General features: G+C 38.9%; 1 protein-coding gene across 3 annotated transcripts in view; it reads right to left on the bottom strand.

Moving 5' to 3' along the window:
• Nucleotides 1–317: 317 nt before the first annotated feature.
• Nucleotides 318–19,408, bottom strand: part of AP4S1 (adaptor related protein complex 4 subunit sigma 1) — a 56,917-nt gene continuing 37,826 nt past the window's right edge. The window contains exons 4-6 of one of the 3 annotated variants that reach the window (XM_061611589.1): nucleotides 11,091–11,159; nucleotides 8,137–8,148; nucleotides 318–719 (exon numbers count right to left, since the gene is read on the bottom strand). In XM_061611589.1, the coding sequence (XP_061467573.1) occupies nucleotides 591–719; nucleotides 8,137–8,148; nucleotides 11,091–11,159 (210 nt within the window). In that variant the 3' untranslated portion in view covers nucleotides 318–590. Of the gene's footprint in view, nucleotides 720–3,407; nucleotides 8,149–11,090; nucleotides 11,160–19,408 lie in introns of those variants that run through there. The other 2 variants (XM_061611587.1, XM_061611588.1) reach the window with 2 other exon arrangements.

The following is a 19,408-nucleotide window of genomic DNA, read 5'->3' as shown; positions in this document are numbered from 1 at the left end:
GGAGGATCATCAAGAACAAATGGAGGTTTTCTTAGGAGCCTTGAGATAGCTTCACGAATTTGGAAATATTGAAACAGTATATAATATTGAAACTTCTTGCGTAGATCTTAAAGACTGATAGATTTTTAATGGTATAAAGTATTGTGGTCTAGGAATCCACTTTATTAGATGAAATGGATGCTAGAGACTACATTGCAGAAAGTCACGCAGCAGTTTCTAAGTTTGTGTCATAACACATGCCTGTCTACATCTTTTAGCTTCTTCCAGCCAGTCTTGTTAATTTTGTTTGATTATCCCACAAAAAAGAGACATACATATACATATTTAAGGGTCCATTTACTTATTTCTCTAGCTCGATCACAGGCTACACAATTGAAACATTTTATTTTTTTAAATTTAAAGCAGTAGCTAATTAACCTTTCACAATGAAATCTAGGCACTTCCTTTTTTCAGTTATCTTGTAATGTGAAAAGGGCCAGTTCAGCCCGTTTGGAATGTTGCAAGTCTAGCCTTTGGAATCCTTAGGTGTTAGTTGTTGTTTGTGTTTTGTTCAATTCTATGTGAATATGTCCTTCACTGGCTTAGTCTTTCTAGCTTTCAGCCATTTTGTCAAGAACAAGAAGAGGTGCAAGAATTCTGGTCTTATTGGTTTCCACGATGCACCCATTTAGTACCATTTCATCCAAAATTATGTGCACTCTGTCCAGTTTGAACATGATCTGTGTACATATCAAGTTAAGGATTTTTGTTTGTTTGTGGAGCAAGCGGTAAGAACTAAATTGGAAAAGATAACTTCAGTAGTTTAATTTTGTATCTACCATAAATCAGATTTTTAAAATGAACTTTTCAGTAACTGTCAAAACTTTAACTTTGAGACTTATATTTCACAACAGAATACACAATACGTTTGTGCATAACAGTATGCAAATTAAAATAATGATGCTGGTAATGCCAAATTTATTCTAATAGCGATCAGTCTATTAGCACAAAAGCCTAATTTTAAAATTAAATGTTTAATTTTGAAATGCTTTAATACTGTTAACATTTGCTTATTGAAGCAGCCATTCACAGCACAAGAAAAAATATAGTGATTAAAGTAAAAGCTATCTGCTTCAAAGCTCTTTATTTCACAACCTTGTGTCTCAACAAATTCTGCCACAGCAAATCAATTACACATGAAACCATGCTGCATGCATACACACCATACATTTACAGCACATGGCTTCCCTCAAAGAATCCTGGGAACGGTAGTCAAGGGTGGTGACAATGGTAGCTTTATAAATAGCTTTATTTATTTATTTATTTATTTAAATTTATGGGATGTATGTGCAGCCTCAGTCTCTCATTGCACTTCTATTATATGCATATTTCTATTTATAATAATTGTACTTGATGGTCAGGGGAGTGTTCAGAGAACATCATGGTTCTCTGGTTCCAGTGTATTTTTCTTCTTTCTTTCAAATGGAAAAGAATATTTAGAAAAATAATTACCCAGTAGGCGTTACCACTGAAATATCCTTAAGACCAAATTCATGTGGAATCAAGTGAGCAGCTCTTATTGTTCTCTGGCTCTTTTGTGTGTGCATCCACAGATAAACTGCCACTACTACTTACTTCCAGCTAGAGTAAGTGTAGGGAGCATCAGACCTGGGGCCAGCTGTGGCCTGCCTGGCTCCCCAATCTGGCACTCAGGGATGTCCGCAGGCCACACTCAACTCTCAAGTGTTTTGCTTGAACTTTGATAAGGCCTCTTCCTTGGCTGGATAGAGAGATGGACATAGGTCTGTCACTTCCATGTGGCTGGAATGTAGCCTGCCCTACAAAAATAAGAGTCATACCCATTCTTCTACCTACTTACTTAAAGATGATTTGTTTAAATATGTTTTTAAGGACATTTTGTTTTCATATATTTTAAAGTCTGTTTTCATGCTGTTTGAGAGTGTTTTTAGTGCTTTTGTTTGCTGCTGTGGGCTTCTACTGGGAGGGTGGGATTTTTTATAAATCAAATAAATAAATACTTTGCCTCTGACCCCATCCGCCACTGGAATGCAGCCCTCTGGAAAATCCACATGGACTTAGCCCCGTCCCTATGCAGAAGTCAGAAAAGCTGGACTTCAAATGGTCCATCCATCCCTATTCCCAACATCATCCCTTTTTGCCCTCCACCATCTTATTACTGATAGTAGAGGACCAACTGCAGAGGACCTTTCTGCACTGGCTGGAAGAAGGCTTATGAGAGCAGACCTCCCTCTCCATCAACACAGAGATCTGTAAAATCCTATGGTTCCTGGGGACACTCTCCCAGAGACCATAAGATTGCACTCTTAAAAGAGTTTTATTCTAGGTTGTGTAATGGCTCCCCAAAAGATTCCTGTGTAGTCTGAGGAGGCCACTAAGCACTCTTGGATAGGGATCCCTAGCCCCCGGGTTCCCCTTAAATAGCACAGTTACACATATAAATGAGGTGGCATCGGTGCTGAGAGGATATTCTTTTTCTGTTTAAGTTCTCATGTGATAAATGTGTATATCCCCCTTTCAGTCAAACTTACCTTTCCGGGCATGCTTTAAATCACAAACAGCTGCATGTGGAAAACATCACAATCGCATGAAAAACTAGACCTTTCCTATCTTTATTTTGACCTGTTCAAGGTGTGGTCTTCTTACTGCATTAAATTATTTACCACACAAGGTGGAAATAAGGGTTCTCTGAGACATGAGAATCCACATCAGCCTTCCCCAGCCTAGTGTTCTTTGGATCTTTTGGACTACAGCTCCCATCAGCCTCAGCCAACATAGCTGTGTAGTCCAAAGCATGGAGGGCAACAGAGACCAAACATTTCAGTACTACTAACTCTGCTGGCACAGAGCTAGCATGCCTTCTGTATTAATTGCTCTTCTCACCTGAAAAAAACCCTAGCCATTGTTTAGGATCAATTAAGCCTCCACACAAAGAGTAAAGAGAGAACTGCACTTCAAAATCTTGACATCTGCTTCCTTGGTTCACGATTTGATGATATGTACACTCCAACTTACATCTGAGTGTTTTTACAAGTTTCTACAGAGATAGCTGGAATTAGTATTATGACAGGAAGACCAAACAGGCTTCCTTTCTCTCCCAGTGAGATATGAGCTACTCCACCCTGTTGGGCAGCATTCCACAACTAGCTACTCTTCATTCCACCACCAAGTACTTCATCTGCTATTGGGAATCGAGTGACTGCAGCTCACAGTCAGTCCCTTCTCATTCAGGCTGTTCCTTCCTCATTTGCCCAGGTTGGTCTTGGCAAATGTTCAGGGTAAATTGCTTGGCCCTTTTAGGTGCTATGCCCTCTTTTTATGGTTAAATAATATTACTTCTTTGCATACAACATCTGAACAACCCTCGCTAAATAATTAAGGAGAGACTAATGGTTTTGCTGTTTTATTTTGGGGGGGGGATGCAGAATTTTATTATGCAGTAAAACATTCACAGAGAATAAACCAGAGATTTTTACATGAGGATTATACTACAGCCATACATAGAAGAAAGAATAACTAGCTCTATATAGCACCTGTACAGCACTAATGTTTGCTAATCTCTTTGGGAAGCCAATAAAAATAGATATTATGACTTTTTATAGAGGGGAACCTTAGGTTGCAATTCTTCACTCCCAACTCAGTTGGGCTTAACAAAGTGGCAGTACCATCACCATCTCCAAAGCCCAGCCACTCATGCTGGCCAGGTCAGGTGATGGGGTGGACAGTAATTTGACAATTTTCCCTGTACCATCTCCAGGATGGCGTAATGGAGAGACCCAGATTGGGCACATTGCCAGTAGCTGGACTGATTTAGGATCCAGTGGATCCTTGGCTGGCCCACTCCATACCTTGGATTGTTTATTTTTTTATGACAAACAAATATTATCTGAAGAGCATCCATGTGAAATATATGGGTGAAATTGCATTGTACCATTCAGAGTAACAGGGAAGTAAGAATTACAGGTAAGTCTCCCCCTGCCCCACCAACAGGATCACCAAAACAGCCTGAAGTTACAGGAGTCTGATTTGCTTTCTCTTTTACTGAATTTAACCATTGTCTATTCCTATTTTTATCACCCCTGGGATTTTAAATCCCACTGACTTCAGATTAAGTTGTATCCCTAAAAATATAATTATATATCCATTAACACTGTTGTCCCATTCCTTCTCCAAAAAGCTCAGGGTGGTGTACGTGATCTTCCCCCTTCCCATTTTGTTACATATAAATAACCTGTGGTAAGTGGATATATAGCCAAATTATATGTAAGCCTTTTGTTTGAACGAAATCTTTCATTTCTTTAACACATTTTGTTAAATAAATAAAAAATAAATAAACTTTATCCTCACAACAATCCTGTCAGGTAGATTAGGCTGAGAGAAAGTGATTGGCTTAGGATCACCCTGTAAATTTTATGCTGAGCAGGAATTTGAATCTGGGTCATCCTTGCTAACTAAGACTGGGTGATAGAGTTACTAGACACACACCATTATTTTTTCCATTGAAGGAGTAGGTTGGTAACTTATGCTGTACAAGTGCACACTGTTTATGGCCAACTTCAAACCCTCTGCTCTCCTTCCTTGGGTTTTTCCATCTTGAAACAGAACCTGGACTGAACAGCTCTTCAAAGAGAGGAAGCCTTCAACTGGTGGACTTTGAAGTAGGGGGCTTGAGCACTCTATGAAAGAGATTTTATTTAAACAAAAGACTCAAATATAATTTGGTTATATATCCATTTTCAAATGATGATTTATACAACTGCCTAGTATTTTCTAATATATCATACAGCCAGATGTGTCACCTCCTGATGAAACATTCCTTGGCCCAATGACTGACATAGCTATTTATGTCACTAAATATATTTTTCTTGAATTCCCCTATGCCTCTTAAATATCTGTGCGTCAATGAGCTTTACTAGAAGTATTATAACTGTGCATTGATGTGATATAATGCTTGGATTGAAGCAACAAAAGTTGGTTCCAGTAAATATATCTTTTTTCCATAGGTTTTAGTGCATAGATTTTTATGGACCACAACTGACAGGTGGCCATACATTTTAGAGTCTTTAGCTCAGGGTGGCAAACCTGTGGCCCAGATCCGGTCCCCCCAGCAAGATCAGTGGCAAAACTGGTGACATCTCTTCAATTGCAGGGCACTTCTTTCCCCTTTTATGCACTATCACTGCTAAGAGGTCTTAGTGCTCAGTAAATAGGAAGTATTTGTTCTCCTGGCTAACCCCTTCAGAATCAGAATCAGGATCACTGACATGGTTTTTTCTGTTACCTTTAATGAGGAACTTAACTCTAGAGTGGTACACAGATCAGACTACAGGTTACACAGGTTTCTGATTTCCTGCAAGCCATTTCTAGGCAAGGCTACACAAAGTGACGATGTCGCAACAATTGGATCCACCTCCTCAGGCCCTTTCAGTAGACATTACTTGCATAGGAACTGTCTCCTGGACCGACACTAGACCAGCACGTTGGCACTTCCATAGAGGGGCTGGAGAGTGGGCTCAGTCTGTTCATGCCTGTGCAAATGGTGGGGCATCCTTGGTGATGGCAGAGGAGACCTCTCAGCTAGTTCTTCCCCAGGCTCTTCCTCAGCTTGCATCTTTGACTCCTCCGATACTAGGGGTGGAACAGGGGGCGACCCAGGAGGTGAGGCCGAGATAGAGGGCGTGGTGATGGAAAGTTCATCTTCAGTTAGTCTCATCTACAGCAGCTTGTGCTTCGCGGGCAGGGCTGCTGCTGGGCAGACTATGCAAGTCTTCTCCAGTTTCACCCCCTCCCTTTGCAGACCAGCAGGCCCCTCCCCAGGATCCCAGTCCTCCTCCTCTGACTCCCTCTGCTAGTTTTCCACCAGGCATGACAGAAGTGCTCTGTCCTCCCTGCGTGGCATACATGAGCGAAAGGCACCTTTGCGAGATAAGCAGAGGGCTTTCCTCCCAGTCTCAGCACTAGGATGGGAGGTTCCTCATTCTGTCAAAAGCAGAGAGAGTGCTTTTCCTCCCCATCATAGCACTAGGAAGCGAGAGATTCCTTCCCTCCCAGCCCATCACTATGATAGGGAAGAGAAAAGCTGTCTCTGCTCTTTTGAGTGTGATCTCTGAAGAGCAGAAAGTGGTTCTCTTCCTAAGCGTAATGCTGCAATGGGGAGGACCCCCCCCCACGCAGAAGAGAGAGGTTCATGTTTATCCATACTCAATAACTTCCCCTGAAAATGGATATGCTTTTCTTACATGCTTTTATATAATATACAGTGCAATACTACTCTTCTTTACTTAGAACTAAGTCCTGCTGTGTTGAAACAACAATCCCTCCATAGGAATGCCCACTTGCTGGTCCAATGTCAGTCTGGGAGAAGGTTCCTGCACAAGTAATGTGCCCATCCTGAGACTACCAAAAGGGCCTCAGGGGGTGGATCAAATAAATGTGCATAGGAGTGCAACATAGGAGTGCAGCAATCCATGCTTTCTGGATCAGGGCATCTATGTTTTACTTTCAAGTGGAAAATTCTTCTCATTTCTAACACAGAAATGCAGGCATTTAAAAAAAAAATCTACTCCCACTCTAGATCAGAGTTTTGCCACACCAAACTCTGCTGTGATAACTTTCAACTTCTGTAAGTTGCTTTTCTAATTTTTTTTTATGACTCATCTCTCCCAGATATCAGCACCTACTGCAGTTGTTTTAAAGAACTTAATACAATTCCACCCACTTCTCCATCCATATAGCTGGGACTTGTCAAATATACCAACGTGTTAAGGAGTAAAACTTCACATACTAGTTTATGGTGGGGCAGGGGCATGCTTAAATCCTAGCCATTTCAACAAGGGTATATGTGTTGTTGTTTTTTCATTTTGTTGCAAGAACAGTATTAGAAACATTTTGTGTCATTTGTATTCTTAATTAAGAGGTAGCTTTAATAAGCTCCAAATGTAATGGAGCCTTCCTTTCATTGCAAAATTTGCTTTGCTAACCATAAAACTATTTAGGATATAATTATGAGAGTGTTGCTACTGTCACTCTTTAACTGTTTAGCTTCCATCACCATGTATGTTTCTAAGGGCCATCCACTTTAAATGTTATCCTATCTCCAATCCGGGGGGGGGGGAGAATCTGTTTTGGGAAACTGCCATAGCCTGAGCCCTGCCAGGCTTTTGCTGGTTAGTGTAGAAGGTGCCAGGGCAGCTACAGGGAAAAGTAATATACCAGTTCCAGGGCTGGAGTAGGGTTCCTTGCAGCCCAGAGGCATGTCTTTGGATCCACTCCCCTTTTGCCCTCTCCACATATTACATGGCTAGTTAGGTTGCATTTTCCTAAATAAGCAGGGCTGGATCACAGGGGCCATGCCCACCCATGACACCTCTGACACTGAAAGCATGAAAAAAGACATCTCTCACAACAAGAAAAGCATGTTACTACATTATGCCAGCAGAATCAATAAGCATGAAGTACAGATATGCCTATCAGATGCTAAATGATATGCATAGGCAGGTTCATGCAGGAGGAGATGGTCTTTCAGACTAAGATGAACAGCTATAATGGGCAAGCAGACTGCATTAAATCTGTATCTCTCATCTTCTCCTGTATCTGTTCATCCAAAGTGCTGCGATCACCATACGAGACCCTTCTTCGCGTGTCCCCACCATTGGAAGGCAGGTAGCAATCACGGAGACAGCCGTTTCAGTGGTAGTAGTTAATGCTCAAAGCTAGGTTGCTTCAAGGACAGAGCTCTTGCCCAGCAACAAATTCTATCCCAGCTACTGTGTTCATGTACTGAAAGCCAATGAAGGTTATGCATGCAGCAGGTATAGCAAGGTGTAACTATCTACCTTTAGACAAAAAAGAAAAGCAAAAAGTCCCCATGTTTCAGCATCTATCATCATATCACCATCTCCTTTGTGTGAAATATATGCAGTCTTTAACAACTTACCACCACACTATCACTATTCATATATTTCAAATCACCATTCTTTATATTCTGGCTGACCTACCTCTGCTGAACACAGTTTAATCCAACTATGGCAATATTTTGATTCATTTTTATGCCAAGCAACCTGGGAGAGACAGGAACATGAAGAACAGCAAACAGATTGGTGGAACTGAAAAGGATACATCTAATTCACTCTAAAAAAGGAAGAAAAGGAAGTTTCAGTAAGAACAAAGGATTGATGTTATTTCAGTTTTTGACCATTATACATTATTATTAGTATTTGGAGTTTATTTGCATACTGGGTTTGGGCCTGAGAGATCACCATGAAGTTTGTAAACACTCACTCACCTTTTGCAGCATTTGCAGTACAGCTGTTTATGGGCAAGCAGAGACAGGGATCCAAAGTCCCCCCGAGATGTTGCTGGACTAAAAGGCCCATAATCCCTGAGCATTAGCCATCCTAGTTGGGGCTGATGAGAGTTAGAGCGCAAAACATTTTGGAGGGCCACAGGTTCCCCACCTCTGTTGTAAAGCAAGGTGTCTTGAAATCTCTGATTTACTAGATATTTAGGGCTTTTGTTTATGCTTGGGATGAAGCAATGAACCTTGCAGTGAACAGCAGCTCTGGACTACTGGAAATCCTTCTAAGCACCTCTCTTCTGGGTGGAAGATCTCACCAGACATTGGTCTTACACTTTCCCAGCTATCTTTTGCAGGTTTTAAGTGACAGTGGAGAGCTGAATTGTTTGAATGAAGTTGTTTGGGGAAGGGCTGTAGAGTACACAGAAGGTTCCAGGTTCAGTCCACGGCATCTCTAGGTAGGACTGGGAGAACATCTTGTAGAAAATCCTGCAGCGCTGCTGCCAGTCATTGTAGACAGTACTATATTATATGGATCACTGATCTGACCCAGTATAAGGCAGCTTCTTGTGCTTTGCACTTGTGCCAAACTGTAGGAAGACAAACAAGCCCTGACTATGTGTGTGATGTGGACAGGCAATGTTAAAAACAGCCATGGCATTCCTCTTTGCACATGTATCTTTCTGCATGGCAGAGACCATGAAGCACACAGTAAAAACAACAACAAACACATATATGTGAAGTCACCATCCAATTTTTATCTTAAAATCTGAATGCCTTATTCCAAGCACCAATTTCTAATACTTGTTTTGGCTGATCTGTGATTATAGCACATTCAACAGATGCTACATATCTATTTCTCAATCACTGTCTATTGGCTAAAAGATGCAGTCTAATGTACCAATTGCACCACCCCATAGAGATTCGCCCTACTCAGTGCTACTGGTTTTTAAACCCAGAAGAGCAGAAAAGTCGGATGGATCATATCATGCATGTTTCTATTCTAACTGCATGTAATGCAGAGAAGAAATAAATTATATAACAAAACAGACTGTTCATTCCCAAGAGATGTGCTTGTGGAAACCACAATAATGAAAACTCAGTGGTAAAATAACATCATATGTGAAGAATTCTGGCAGTACCTCGACCTAGAATTATAATGATGGAGAAGGAGGAGGAGGGAACAAACTGTGGGAAAGAAAAGAACATCTGCCCTTTACTAGAGAGATGATTTGTCATCTCAGTATTTTTAGAATTGTGAGTTTCAAACATTCTTTCGAAGTGCTATATTTATCTCATGCCATTTGCAGAACTTACATTCATGGTGTCCCAATGGAAGCATTCAAAAGTTGGGAGCAAGTTATCAAACCTCTCTTTCGGCTTTTGCTCAGATTCCCCTTGATTTCCAAGGTAGCTACAGAACTAGAATTCTATACATAGAATGATACAAACTTTGGCCATTGGTGTATTTACTTAATACCCACTGACTTTTTAATTATTCTTGGCTTTTGATATAAATAAATCCAAATATTTGTGCCCCTTTTCTGGCTTCTTCACACTGGTGTGTGCATGAGCAAAAGTATCTTGTGTGTGCAGCACTCCTTTCAAGACCTGTGCATCCAGAACCTGAAGCTACATGAGGTTTCTAAATCAAGATTTTCTGTACAGTGCCAGTCACCTAAGGAAGATGGGGAAAGTCCTCTTCTCCTCTCAGAGAGGTGACTGACACCATCAAAGATGACAAACTATCCAGTACATGCATGCATACAGTTCTTCATGTGAAAGCCCACTGCCTGCTGTAAGGCTCTATGGATCATAGCATTACTGGAGAGGATTTTTAAAATTTTGATTACTTGAAACAGACAGAGTGCAACCTGTGGCCTTCCAGATTTTGTTGAACCTCAACTGGCCTCAGCCAGTATGGTCATTGGTAAGAAATGATGGGAGTTGTAGTCCAGCAACAGGAGGACCACAAGTTTCCCATACCTGACTTAAAGAGTATCAGTGATCCAGTCACTGCAATGCACATATGGAGGATTCATCAATGCATAAGCTGCTTCCTTCTCTTGTCTGCATTATGCATCTGGACTATTCTCCAACAATGATCATGGAGCATCCTTACTTATATGGCTCTCCATGTACTCATATTACACTTCCATATGCACACCAGAGCTCAACCCACTGAACAAATTAGATCTAGATCTAATGATGAAAACAGAACAGCAAAATCATAAGCTTCTGGCAACCAGGAGAAGGAACTTCTCTGTTGTGTCCCCTTTATGGAATAACCTCAAATAAGGCAGGCACTGATATTAATGTTTTCTTGGTACCTGCTAAAAAGTTATTTGCTCTCAGAGGCCTTTAACAAGGAGGCTTGTGCCTGCTTGTCACTTTCTGATTTAGCTAATTTTTCCCTGACCTCTGGATGCTGCTGAATTTATTGTCTTAACTGTATTTTTTATGATAACATATTTGAATGATGTTTCTGGTTTCTGAATCAACTTGGAATGTTCTATAAAGAATAGGATAAAAATACTTCACATAAATAAGCAATCAAGGAAAGGAAAGGGAAAGAAAATTGCACAATCAACTAATGCACAACCAACAGTTTCCCAGTTGTAGCAGTTCCCATCAGTTGCAATGGGGGGGGGGAGTTGCACGTAGAAACAACCACATTTTATGTTTCAGACTGATACATGTGTGATAGAATAAGTCCATTTGATTTTGTGAAAGCTTTCTGAAAAAGGGTTTGTGTTTGGTTCAACATCATACTTACCACTCTGCTGAAATACTTGTCCAAAACCTCCACAAAATTATGAATCAGTTCATAGACGGCCATCTCATTCTGAAAATCAGTTGAAAGCATTAACGAATCCAGTGATCTGCTAATTGTTTTGCATTTCTTATAAAGCTTACAACTGTGATACGTTTTTAGATGTTTTAGAAAACAAAAGTAGAAACAAAACCAACAGCCTTATCCTTAGACCTGAATATTCACTGCATCAGCAAACTAAATGTAAAAGATTGCACCAGTGCAGCATCACAAATAATAACACATTAAATTTCATATCAGGGACAGTTGCATTGAGATATGTCAACAGAGATGTTTATGCTTAGAATGCCAGTTTGTAGGTTTATACTTTTCGCAATAAAAGGGTGGATTGTTTTGTAAGGTGAGTAAATACATCCTGAAATCAGAGGCACAATGCACAAGTGAAGTTAATGAGAAACAATCACGCCTACGCATGTAGAAGGAGCTAGGCACACCCACATCTCAGGAGTTGGTATTCAGTTTGCATGATCCACAATGAGCTAATTGAAGCCCAGGTGCCTTTGGTGGCAAGGGGTACCTATTTCTAAAAGTAGCTGGTGCACCAAGTATGGCTATTCCTGGATCAGGATTAAAGATATGAAGACCCAAGCAAAAATTGGGGGGGGGGAATGAAGGAGGGAGTTTTTCCTTTTTTTTTTTCCCCAGGAAAAGTTGAAAAAAAAGTTTTTTCTGATTTCTTTCTATTGCCCCCCCCATGCCTTCACATCTCTAATCAGGATAGACTTGCCATTGAGATGTGTGCTTTTGTAAACATGTGACTAGATTATCGTAATCATGCTCCATGCTAGGCTTCCCTTAAAGATGATCGAGAAACTGGAGTTGCAAAAACTGTCACTAGAGTATTGACAGGTGCATCTGCATCTAGTTACATAGCAACTATTCTATGGGATTAGCACTAGCTGCTTGTATGTCACCAAGCACAGTTTTAGATGTTAGTATTGACTTTTAAAGCCCTAAGTGACCTGTGACCCAGTTATATATCAGAGTGACTCCTCCCATATCAATCAGCCTGAATCCTGTGATCGGCAGGGGAGTGGGGGGGGTATTGCTTGTTGCCCTGCTGGCAGGCATGGCTAGATGTGTGGTGACCCAGGACACAGTCTTCTCTGTTGTAGCATCCTGACTATGGAACTCTCTCCCTGGAGGGGTGTTTGGCTACGGTTCCACTGCCAAGTTTAAGTTACTTGATTTCTTGGGTTTTTGGAAGAAATTAGTTGAGACTATCCAAGACCTCAGGCTTATTTTACATTGGTATGTTTTATTGAAGATCCTCCGTGGCGCAGAGTGGTAAGAGGCAGTAACGCAGCCAAAAGCTCTGCTCACGGCTGGAGTTCGATTCCAATGGAAGGAGGAAGTCGAATCTCCGGTAAAAGGGGTTGAGATCCACTCAGCCTTCCATCCATCCATGGTCGGTAAGATGAGTACCCGGCATATGCAGGGGGGGGGGTAAAGAAAGGCCGGGGAAGGAACTGGCAATCCCACCCCATATATAGGGTCTGCCTAGTAAACATCGCAAGACATCACCCTAAGAGTCGGAAACAACTCGCACTACAAGTGCGGGGACACCTTTACCTTTAGTTCTTCTTCTAAATTTAATTCTTCCATAGCCATAGCAGGAGCATCCGACTGGCAGGCCTAATTCGGCTCCCCAGGCCCCTGAATTTGGCATGTAAGGCCATTTTTAGGGGGGGGGAACACTGCAGAACGATAGCACTAAGATTAGAGATGATCCTGTGACTGCTTCCAAGGACTGAACTTTGACATGAGGTAACGTCAGGTGACTCGAGATGTGTGTGGCACCACTCAATGCACCACTGGCTAGCCAGATCCAATTGTCCACCCCTGCTCTGTAGTTTAACAACTCTGGTTTAAGCATCTTAAATAGATACATTTTAAAACCAATGGGTAGAGCAATCCAAACCACAATGGAGGAAATTTGGGTGAGGTGGAGGTGTCTCTGGTATTGCCAAGGTCTGCTCTTTGCCAGCCTAAAGCATGGATGGGCAGAATCTACCACTGGTGGTAACCCTGCCAGCAACAGCCAATGGAATGGAATTTGAAATAGACAAAGTTTATAGAATTAACTCCAGATATGCAACAATGAAAAAAATTCCAAGAGATGTGCTTGTTCACTTCGTAAAGAAAACGACCAGAGATATGGTTTTACAGCAACACTTTAAATATACCTTTAAAATTGATGGTAAGGAAATACTGGTGATGAAGGAAATTCCTATTAGACTTTTACGTAAGAGAAAAGAATATGCTTTCCTTACAGAAAAACTTAAGCAATGCAAAATTCAATTTAGGTGGGACGTTCCAGAAGGAGTGATTTTTACATTCAGACAACAGAAATATAGATTGAATACTGTTCAAAAAGCAAGGGACTTCTTGAGAAAAGCTTCAAAAGATATGGAAGAAGATAAACTCAAAGATATGGATACAGTTCCTGGGAAACAAAGTCAACAAGGATATGCAGAGGAGGGGAAGGAAGATGATGGATCAAAAGGAGCATCAGGCAAATTTTAAAATACACGCTTAACGATGGATTACAAATACCTAACTTGGAATATAAATGGAGCCAACACGGCGCAGAAGAGAAAGAAAGTGTTTCATTATTTGAAAAAATTAAAATTGGATATAATTTGTCTACAAGAAACTCATATTCAGAAGAAAGATTCTAAATATTTGATTTGTAAAAATTTGGGTGAAGAATTTATTTCAGCTGGACCAAAAAAAAAAAATGGAGTTGTTCTCTATATTAACCCACAATTGCTTCCTAAATTGGTATTATTGGACGATAGTGGTAGATTTGTGGGGGTTGAAATTACTTTACAAGATACAAACATTTTGATAGTGGGTATTTATGCCCCCAATGAAGATAAAACAAGGTTTTATACAGGACTTATGGAAAAATTGTCAGAGTTTTCATATGAGCATTGGTGTGTCATGGGTGACTGGAATGGGGTAATCTCACCAAAAATTGATAGGCTTTCTGAAAAAAATATCAAAGAGACACAAGGTAAATTACCGAAGATTTGTTTTGAACTCATGGAACATCTAGAATTGGTGGATACCTGGAGATATATAAATGATAATGCAAAGGAATTTACTTATTTTTCAGAAAGACATAAAACATTTTCGAGGATTGATATGATTTGGATGTCAAAAATTTTAGCGAAGGATATTTTTAAAATGGATATATTACCAAAAACTTTTTCGGACCATAATCCTGTGATATTAACTTTAAAAAAAAAAAAATCTTGGATTTAGATGGAGACTAAATGAATCTTTATTACAGAATGATAAAGTAGTACAAGAATGTAAGAAGAAATTAAAGGAGTTCTTTGAATATAATTTACATAAAGAAACAAGTGAAAATATTGTTTGGGATACAAGTAAGGCATTTATGAGGGGATACTTTATTAAATGTAATTCTGAACTAAAAAAAAAGAAACAACAGAAAATGCAATTAATTTTGGAAGAAATAAAACAAAAAGAGGAAGAATTGAAAAAGAATCCAGCTAAAGTTTCTATTGTAAATCAAATTAAAATGTTACAGAAGCAAGTATCAATGTTGACAGTTAGAGAAATTGAAAGGAAATTAAATTTTGCTAAACAAAGGACTTTTGAATTTGCAAATAAACCTGGGAAATGGTTAGCATATAAATTAAGAAAAGAACGTCAAAAAAATATTATTTTAAAGATACAAGAAGGAGATGAGACGCTGACAGACAATGTAAAAATTAAAAAGATTTTTCATCAATATTACTCAACATTGTATAAGTGTCAAGAAACTCCATCTGAAAAAATAGAAGAGTATTTATTTAAACAGAATTTGCCTAAAATTACAGATTTTCAGAGACAAGTTATTAATGGCCCTATTACGTCAAGAGAGATATCTGAAGCTATAAATAAAATTAAATTAGGAAAGGCACCAGGACCAGATGGGCTATCTGCAATGTATTATAAATGTTTGGAGGAAGAACTCCTGCTACCTTTACAGTCTACAATGAATTCTATTTTGCAAGAGGGAAAGATACCAGATAGTTGGAAAAATGCTAATATAACATTAATACCTAAAGAGGACCAAGATTTAACTAAAACAAAAAATTATCGGCCAATATCTCTACTGAACAATGACTATAAAATTTTTACAATGATTTTGGCTGAAAGATTGAAAATAATATTGCAACAATTTATTCAGGAAGATCAATCAGGGTTTTTACCTAGAAGACAATTACGTGACAACGTCAGGAATGTTTTGAATGTGTTGGAATATTTAGAACAACGAAATGATAAACAAGCAGCTCTGATTTTTTTAGATGCTGAAAAAGCATTTGATAATTTGAATTGGAAATTTATGTTCCAGGTTTTGGAGCAAATGGACTTTGGAGACAACTTTATAAAATGGATTAGATCGATTTATACATCACAGAAGGCCCAGATAATTGTTAATGGAGACTTAACGGACTCATGTGAAATACAAAAGGGTACAAGACAGGGATGTCCATTATCTCCCCTTTTATTTATTTTGGTTTTAGAAGTGTTGCTTAGAGATATAAGGCAAGATAAAAGGATTTCGGGATTAAAAATAAAAAAAGAAGAATATAAATTGAGAGCATTTGCTGATGATTTGATAATTGTACTAGAAAACCCTTTGGAAGGAATTCATATACTGATGGACAAATTAAAAGAATTTGGACCTTTAGCAGGATTTAAGATCAACAATCAAAAAACAAAGATGTTGGTGAAAAATTTAACTTTAAGGGAACAGAAAGAGTTAATGGACAAGACAGATTTTACAATAGAAAAAAAGTTGAAATATCTAGGCATCATCATGACAAATAAAAACTCAAAGTTGTTTCACAATAATTACGAAAAATTATGGACAGAGATTAAGAAAGACTTGCTAAGATGGGATAAACTACAACTGTCATTAATGGGTAGAATATCTGTGATAAAAATGAATGTATTACCGAGAATGATGTTTTTGTTTCAAACAATACCTGTAATATCCTCTGATTTACCTTTTAAACAATGGCAAAAAGATATTTCTAAATTTGTATGGCAAGGAAAAAAACCAAGAGTTAAATTTAAATTACTTCAAGAAGCTAAAGAAAGAGGAGGACTGGGATTACCAAATTTGAGACTTTATTTTGCTGCCTGCTGTTTAGTCTGGATAAAGGAATGGATCTTATTGAGGAATAAAAGACTATTGGATTTGGAGGGCCACAATCTGAAGTGGGGATGGCATGGATATCTATGGTATGACAAAGTAAAAGTAAATGTAGACTTTAATAATCATTTTATAAGACGTCCTCTGTTGAAAATATGGAATAGATACAAACCAAGGTTTTATTCGAAAATACCATTATGTGTCTCAAGTCAAGAAGCTTTTTATAGAAGAGAAATGTCTGGAAAAGAGAAATGGTTAACTTATCAAGAACTATTAGAAAATGTACATGGAGAATACATAATGAAAGAGAGAGAACAATTGATAAAGGAAGGATATAGTTTTCATTGGTTTGCCTATTTACAATTGTTAGAAAGATATAAAATGGACAAGAAAATGTATGGGTTTGAAATAAATAAATCTGATTTTGAAATAGGTTTGTGTACAAATGATGAAAACATAATTGCAAAAATGTATAAACTTTTATTGAAAATGGATATGGAGGAAGAACAAGTAAAAGAGTGCATGGTAAAGTGGGCAAAAAATTTTGGTCATAACATACAAATGGATCAATGGGAAAATATGTGGAAAAAAGGCTTGAAATTTACATTATGTTATAATCTTAAAGAAAATTTTTATAAAATGATGTACCGTTGGTACATGACTCCAGAAAAGCTGTCAAAAATGTATAGTAATGTCTCTAATGTTTGTTGGAAATGTAAACAACAAGAAGGATCTTTTTATCATATGTGGTGGTCATGTAAAAAGGCGAAATTATTTTGGGCACAGATAGGTAGGAAGATGCAAAAAATTCTAAAGATAAATATTCGGTCAAAACCAGAATTTTTCTTATTGGGTTTTATGGATAAACAAATAGAAAAGAAATATGGAAGAATAATATTATATATGATTACGGCAGCAAGATTATTATATGCACAAAAGTGGAAAATGGAATCAACACCAACAATGGAAGAATGGTTATTGAAATTAATGGACTTAGTAGAAATGGATAAATTGACATGTTTACTTAGAGAAAAATCGACAGATACATTTCTTAAGGAATGGAAACCTCTCTTAGACTTTTTGTTGAAAGATCAAAATAAAATGATGATACTGGGATTTGACGATTAATTAAGATAGCCTATGGAGAAAAGGGACTCTGTATGTATACATTAAGGGACAGGTTTGATGTATATTATATACTTATAGCTGATCTGCGACAAATCGGAAGTCAACTATTTTATTTTCATTTTTTTGTTGATGTATTGTTATGTCTTTTTGACTTTGTTTTGTTTGTTTTTGGAAAAATTTGAATAAAAATTATTAAAAAAAAAAAAAAAAATACAAGTGCGGGGACACCTTTACCTTTTTTATGTTTTATTGATAATTGGTATTATTTATTATTGTGTTTCACATTTGTTTTATATTATATTACATTCACTAATAGGCCAAAAACCTTGTGGTTTAAGAACATACCTTGGAAGAATTTGGTAGCATGTGCCTCTGAGCATATGGTGAGCGGTGGCAATACCTGCCATCTCCAAAGATGGAGAATTACAATTTTATATGTTTGTTGGTGTTCTTCTTACTTTGCTTCATTCCTGTGTTACTACTGTTTCTACAGAGAATCTAATCTAGAAAATTTTATTTATCTCATTACTCATCCTAGAAACCTGTGTCAAATTTATTTTTATTAATTTCAAAGCCTTTTTTTTGGTCAGTGTCATATGATGGTGAAGACAGCCTTTTGTGTTTCAAATCGGAGCTTATGTTGCTTATGTTACTTGGACTCGGTGGTGGGCTGGATGAGGGTCAGTAAACTGAGTCTGAATCCTAGCAAGACGGAGGTGCTGTGCGTTGGTGGTTCCCGAGTTCGGATAATGGTCAGTTGCCTGTTTTGGATGGGGTTGTACTCCCTCTGAAAGAGCAGGTCCGTAGTCTGGGGGTGCTCCTGGATCCATCTTTGTCACTAGAGGTACAGGTGACCTCTGTGGCTAGGAGTGCCTTTTACCAGCTGCGGCTGATAAGACAGCTGCAGCCGTTTCTTGACCAGGAGAGCCTGACCACTGTTGTCCACGCACTGGTAACCTCTAGACTGGATTACTGTAATGCGCTCCATGTGGGACTGTGTGAGGCGTCCTTCCCTGGCTCTCCCTGTCAGGTTCCTACCTGCTCGTGGTTACTGCCTGTCTCTAGGCACCACCAGGGACTCCACCAGTCCGGACCGCTCTCTCTTATGATTTCTGTCCCCGCTCTAGCACAGATCTCAACAGATCCCCCTGTCTGTATCTGGCAGTTTCTGAAAAGCTTTCTAAAATAATCAGGCCCCAGTCTGAATCTTTTAAACACTGCTTCTTTGAATTCAGCATAGGTGACGGGCCTGTCTGAGGGGAAATATTGGTATACCTCAGCCAATTCCCGTTTAATCAGGTTTGATAAATACTGCATGTATTTATCTTCAGGTAGCCCCCACAACTGAGCTGCTTTTTCAAAGGTACTGAGGTAAATTTGAGGATCTTGACCAGGCTCATAGACAGCAAAGTCCTTTGGAGTAATTTTTATTTTTGCTCCATCTCTCTCTTTCCTTGTCTCCTCAGAGTGAAATTTCTCTCTATCAAATTTTAACTTTTCTACTTGTAATTCAACATCCAATGCTCGTTGCTTCTCCCTCTCCTCAAACCCCAATCTCATTCTCTCAATTTCCAACTCCCTCTGTTTTTCCTTCTCTGCACCTTCCATCCTCAATCTCTCAGCTTCCAACTCCCGCTGTTTATCTTTTTCCTCAGCCTCCATCCTCAATCTCTCAGCTTCCAACTCTCTCTGCTTGTCTTTTTCCTCAGCCTCCATCCTCAATCTCTCAGCTTCCAACTCTCTCTGTTTTTCCTTCTCTGCACCTTCCATCCTCAACTTCTCTCTCAAGTACTCTATATAAGCGGGATTGCTTAAATATCCTTCTGGGGTCTCTTCTCTGACAGGTTGTTTTTGCTGGGCAGTTGCAAATCCTATAAGTGCTACCCTCAATTCATCTACCCCTTTACCCTCATGAGGTAAATTGAATGTTATGCACTTCTCCACCAGCTCCTCTCTT

This window comes from Rhineura floridana, chromosome 2, assembly GCF_030035675.1.
Source record: "Rhineura floridana isolate rRhiFlo1 chromosome 2, rRhiFlo1.hap2, whole genome shotgun sequence".
NCBI classification, from domain to species: Eukaryota; Metazoa; Chordata; class Lepidosauria; order Squamata; family Rhineuridae; genus Rhineura; species Rhineura floridana.
This window is presented reverse-complemented; position numbering and strand designations above follow the sequence as displayed.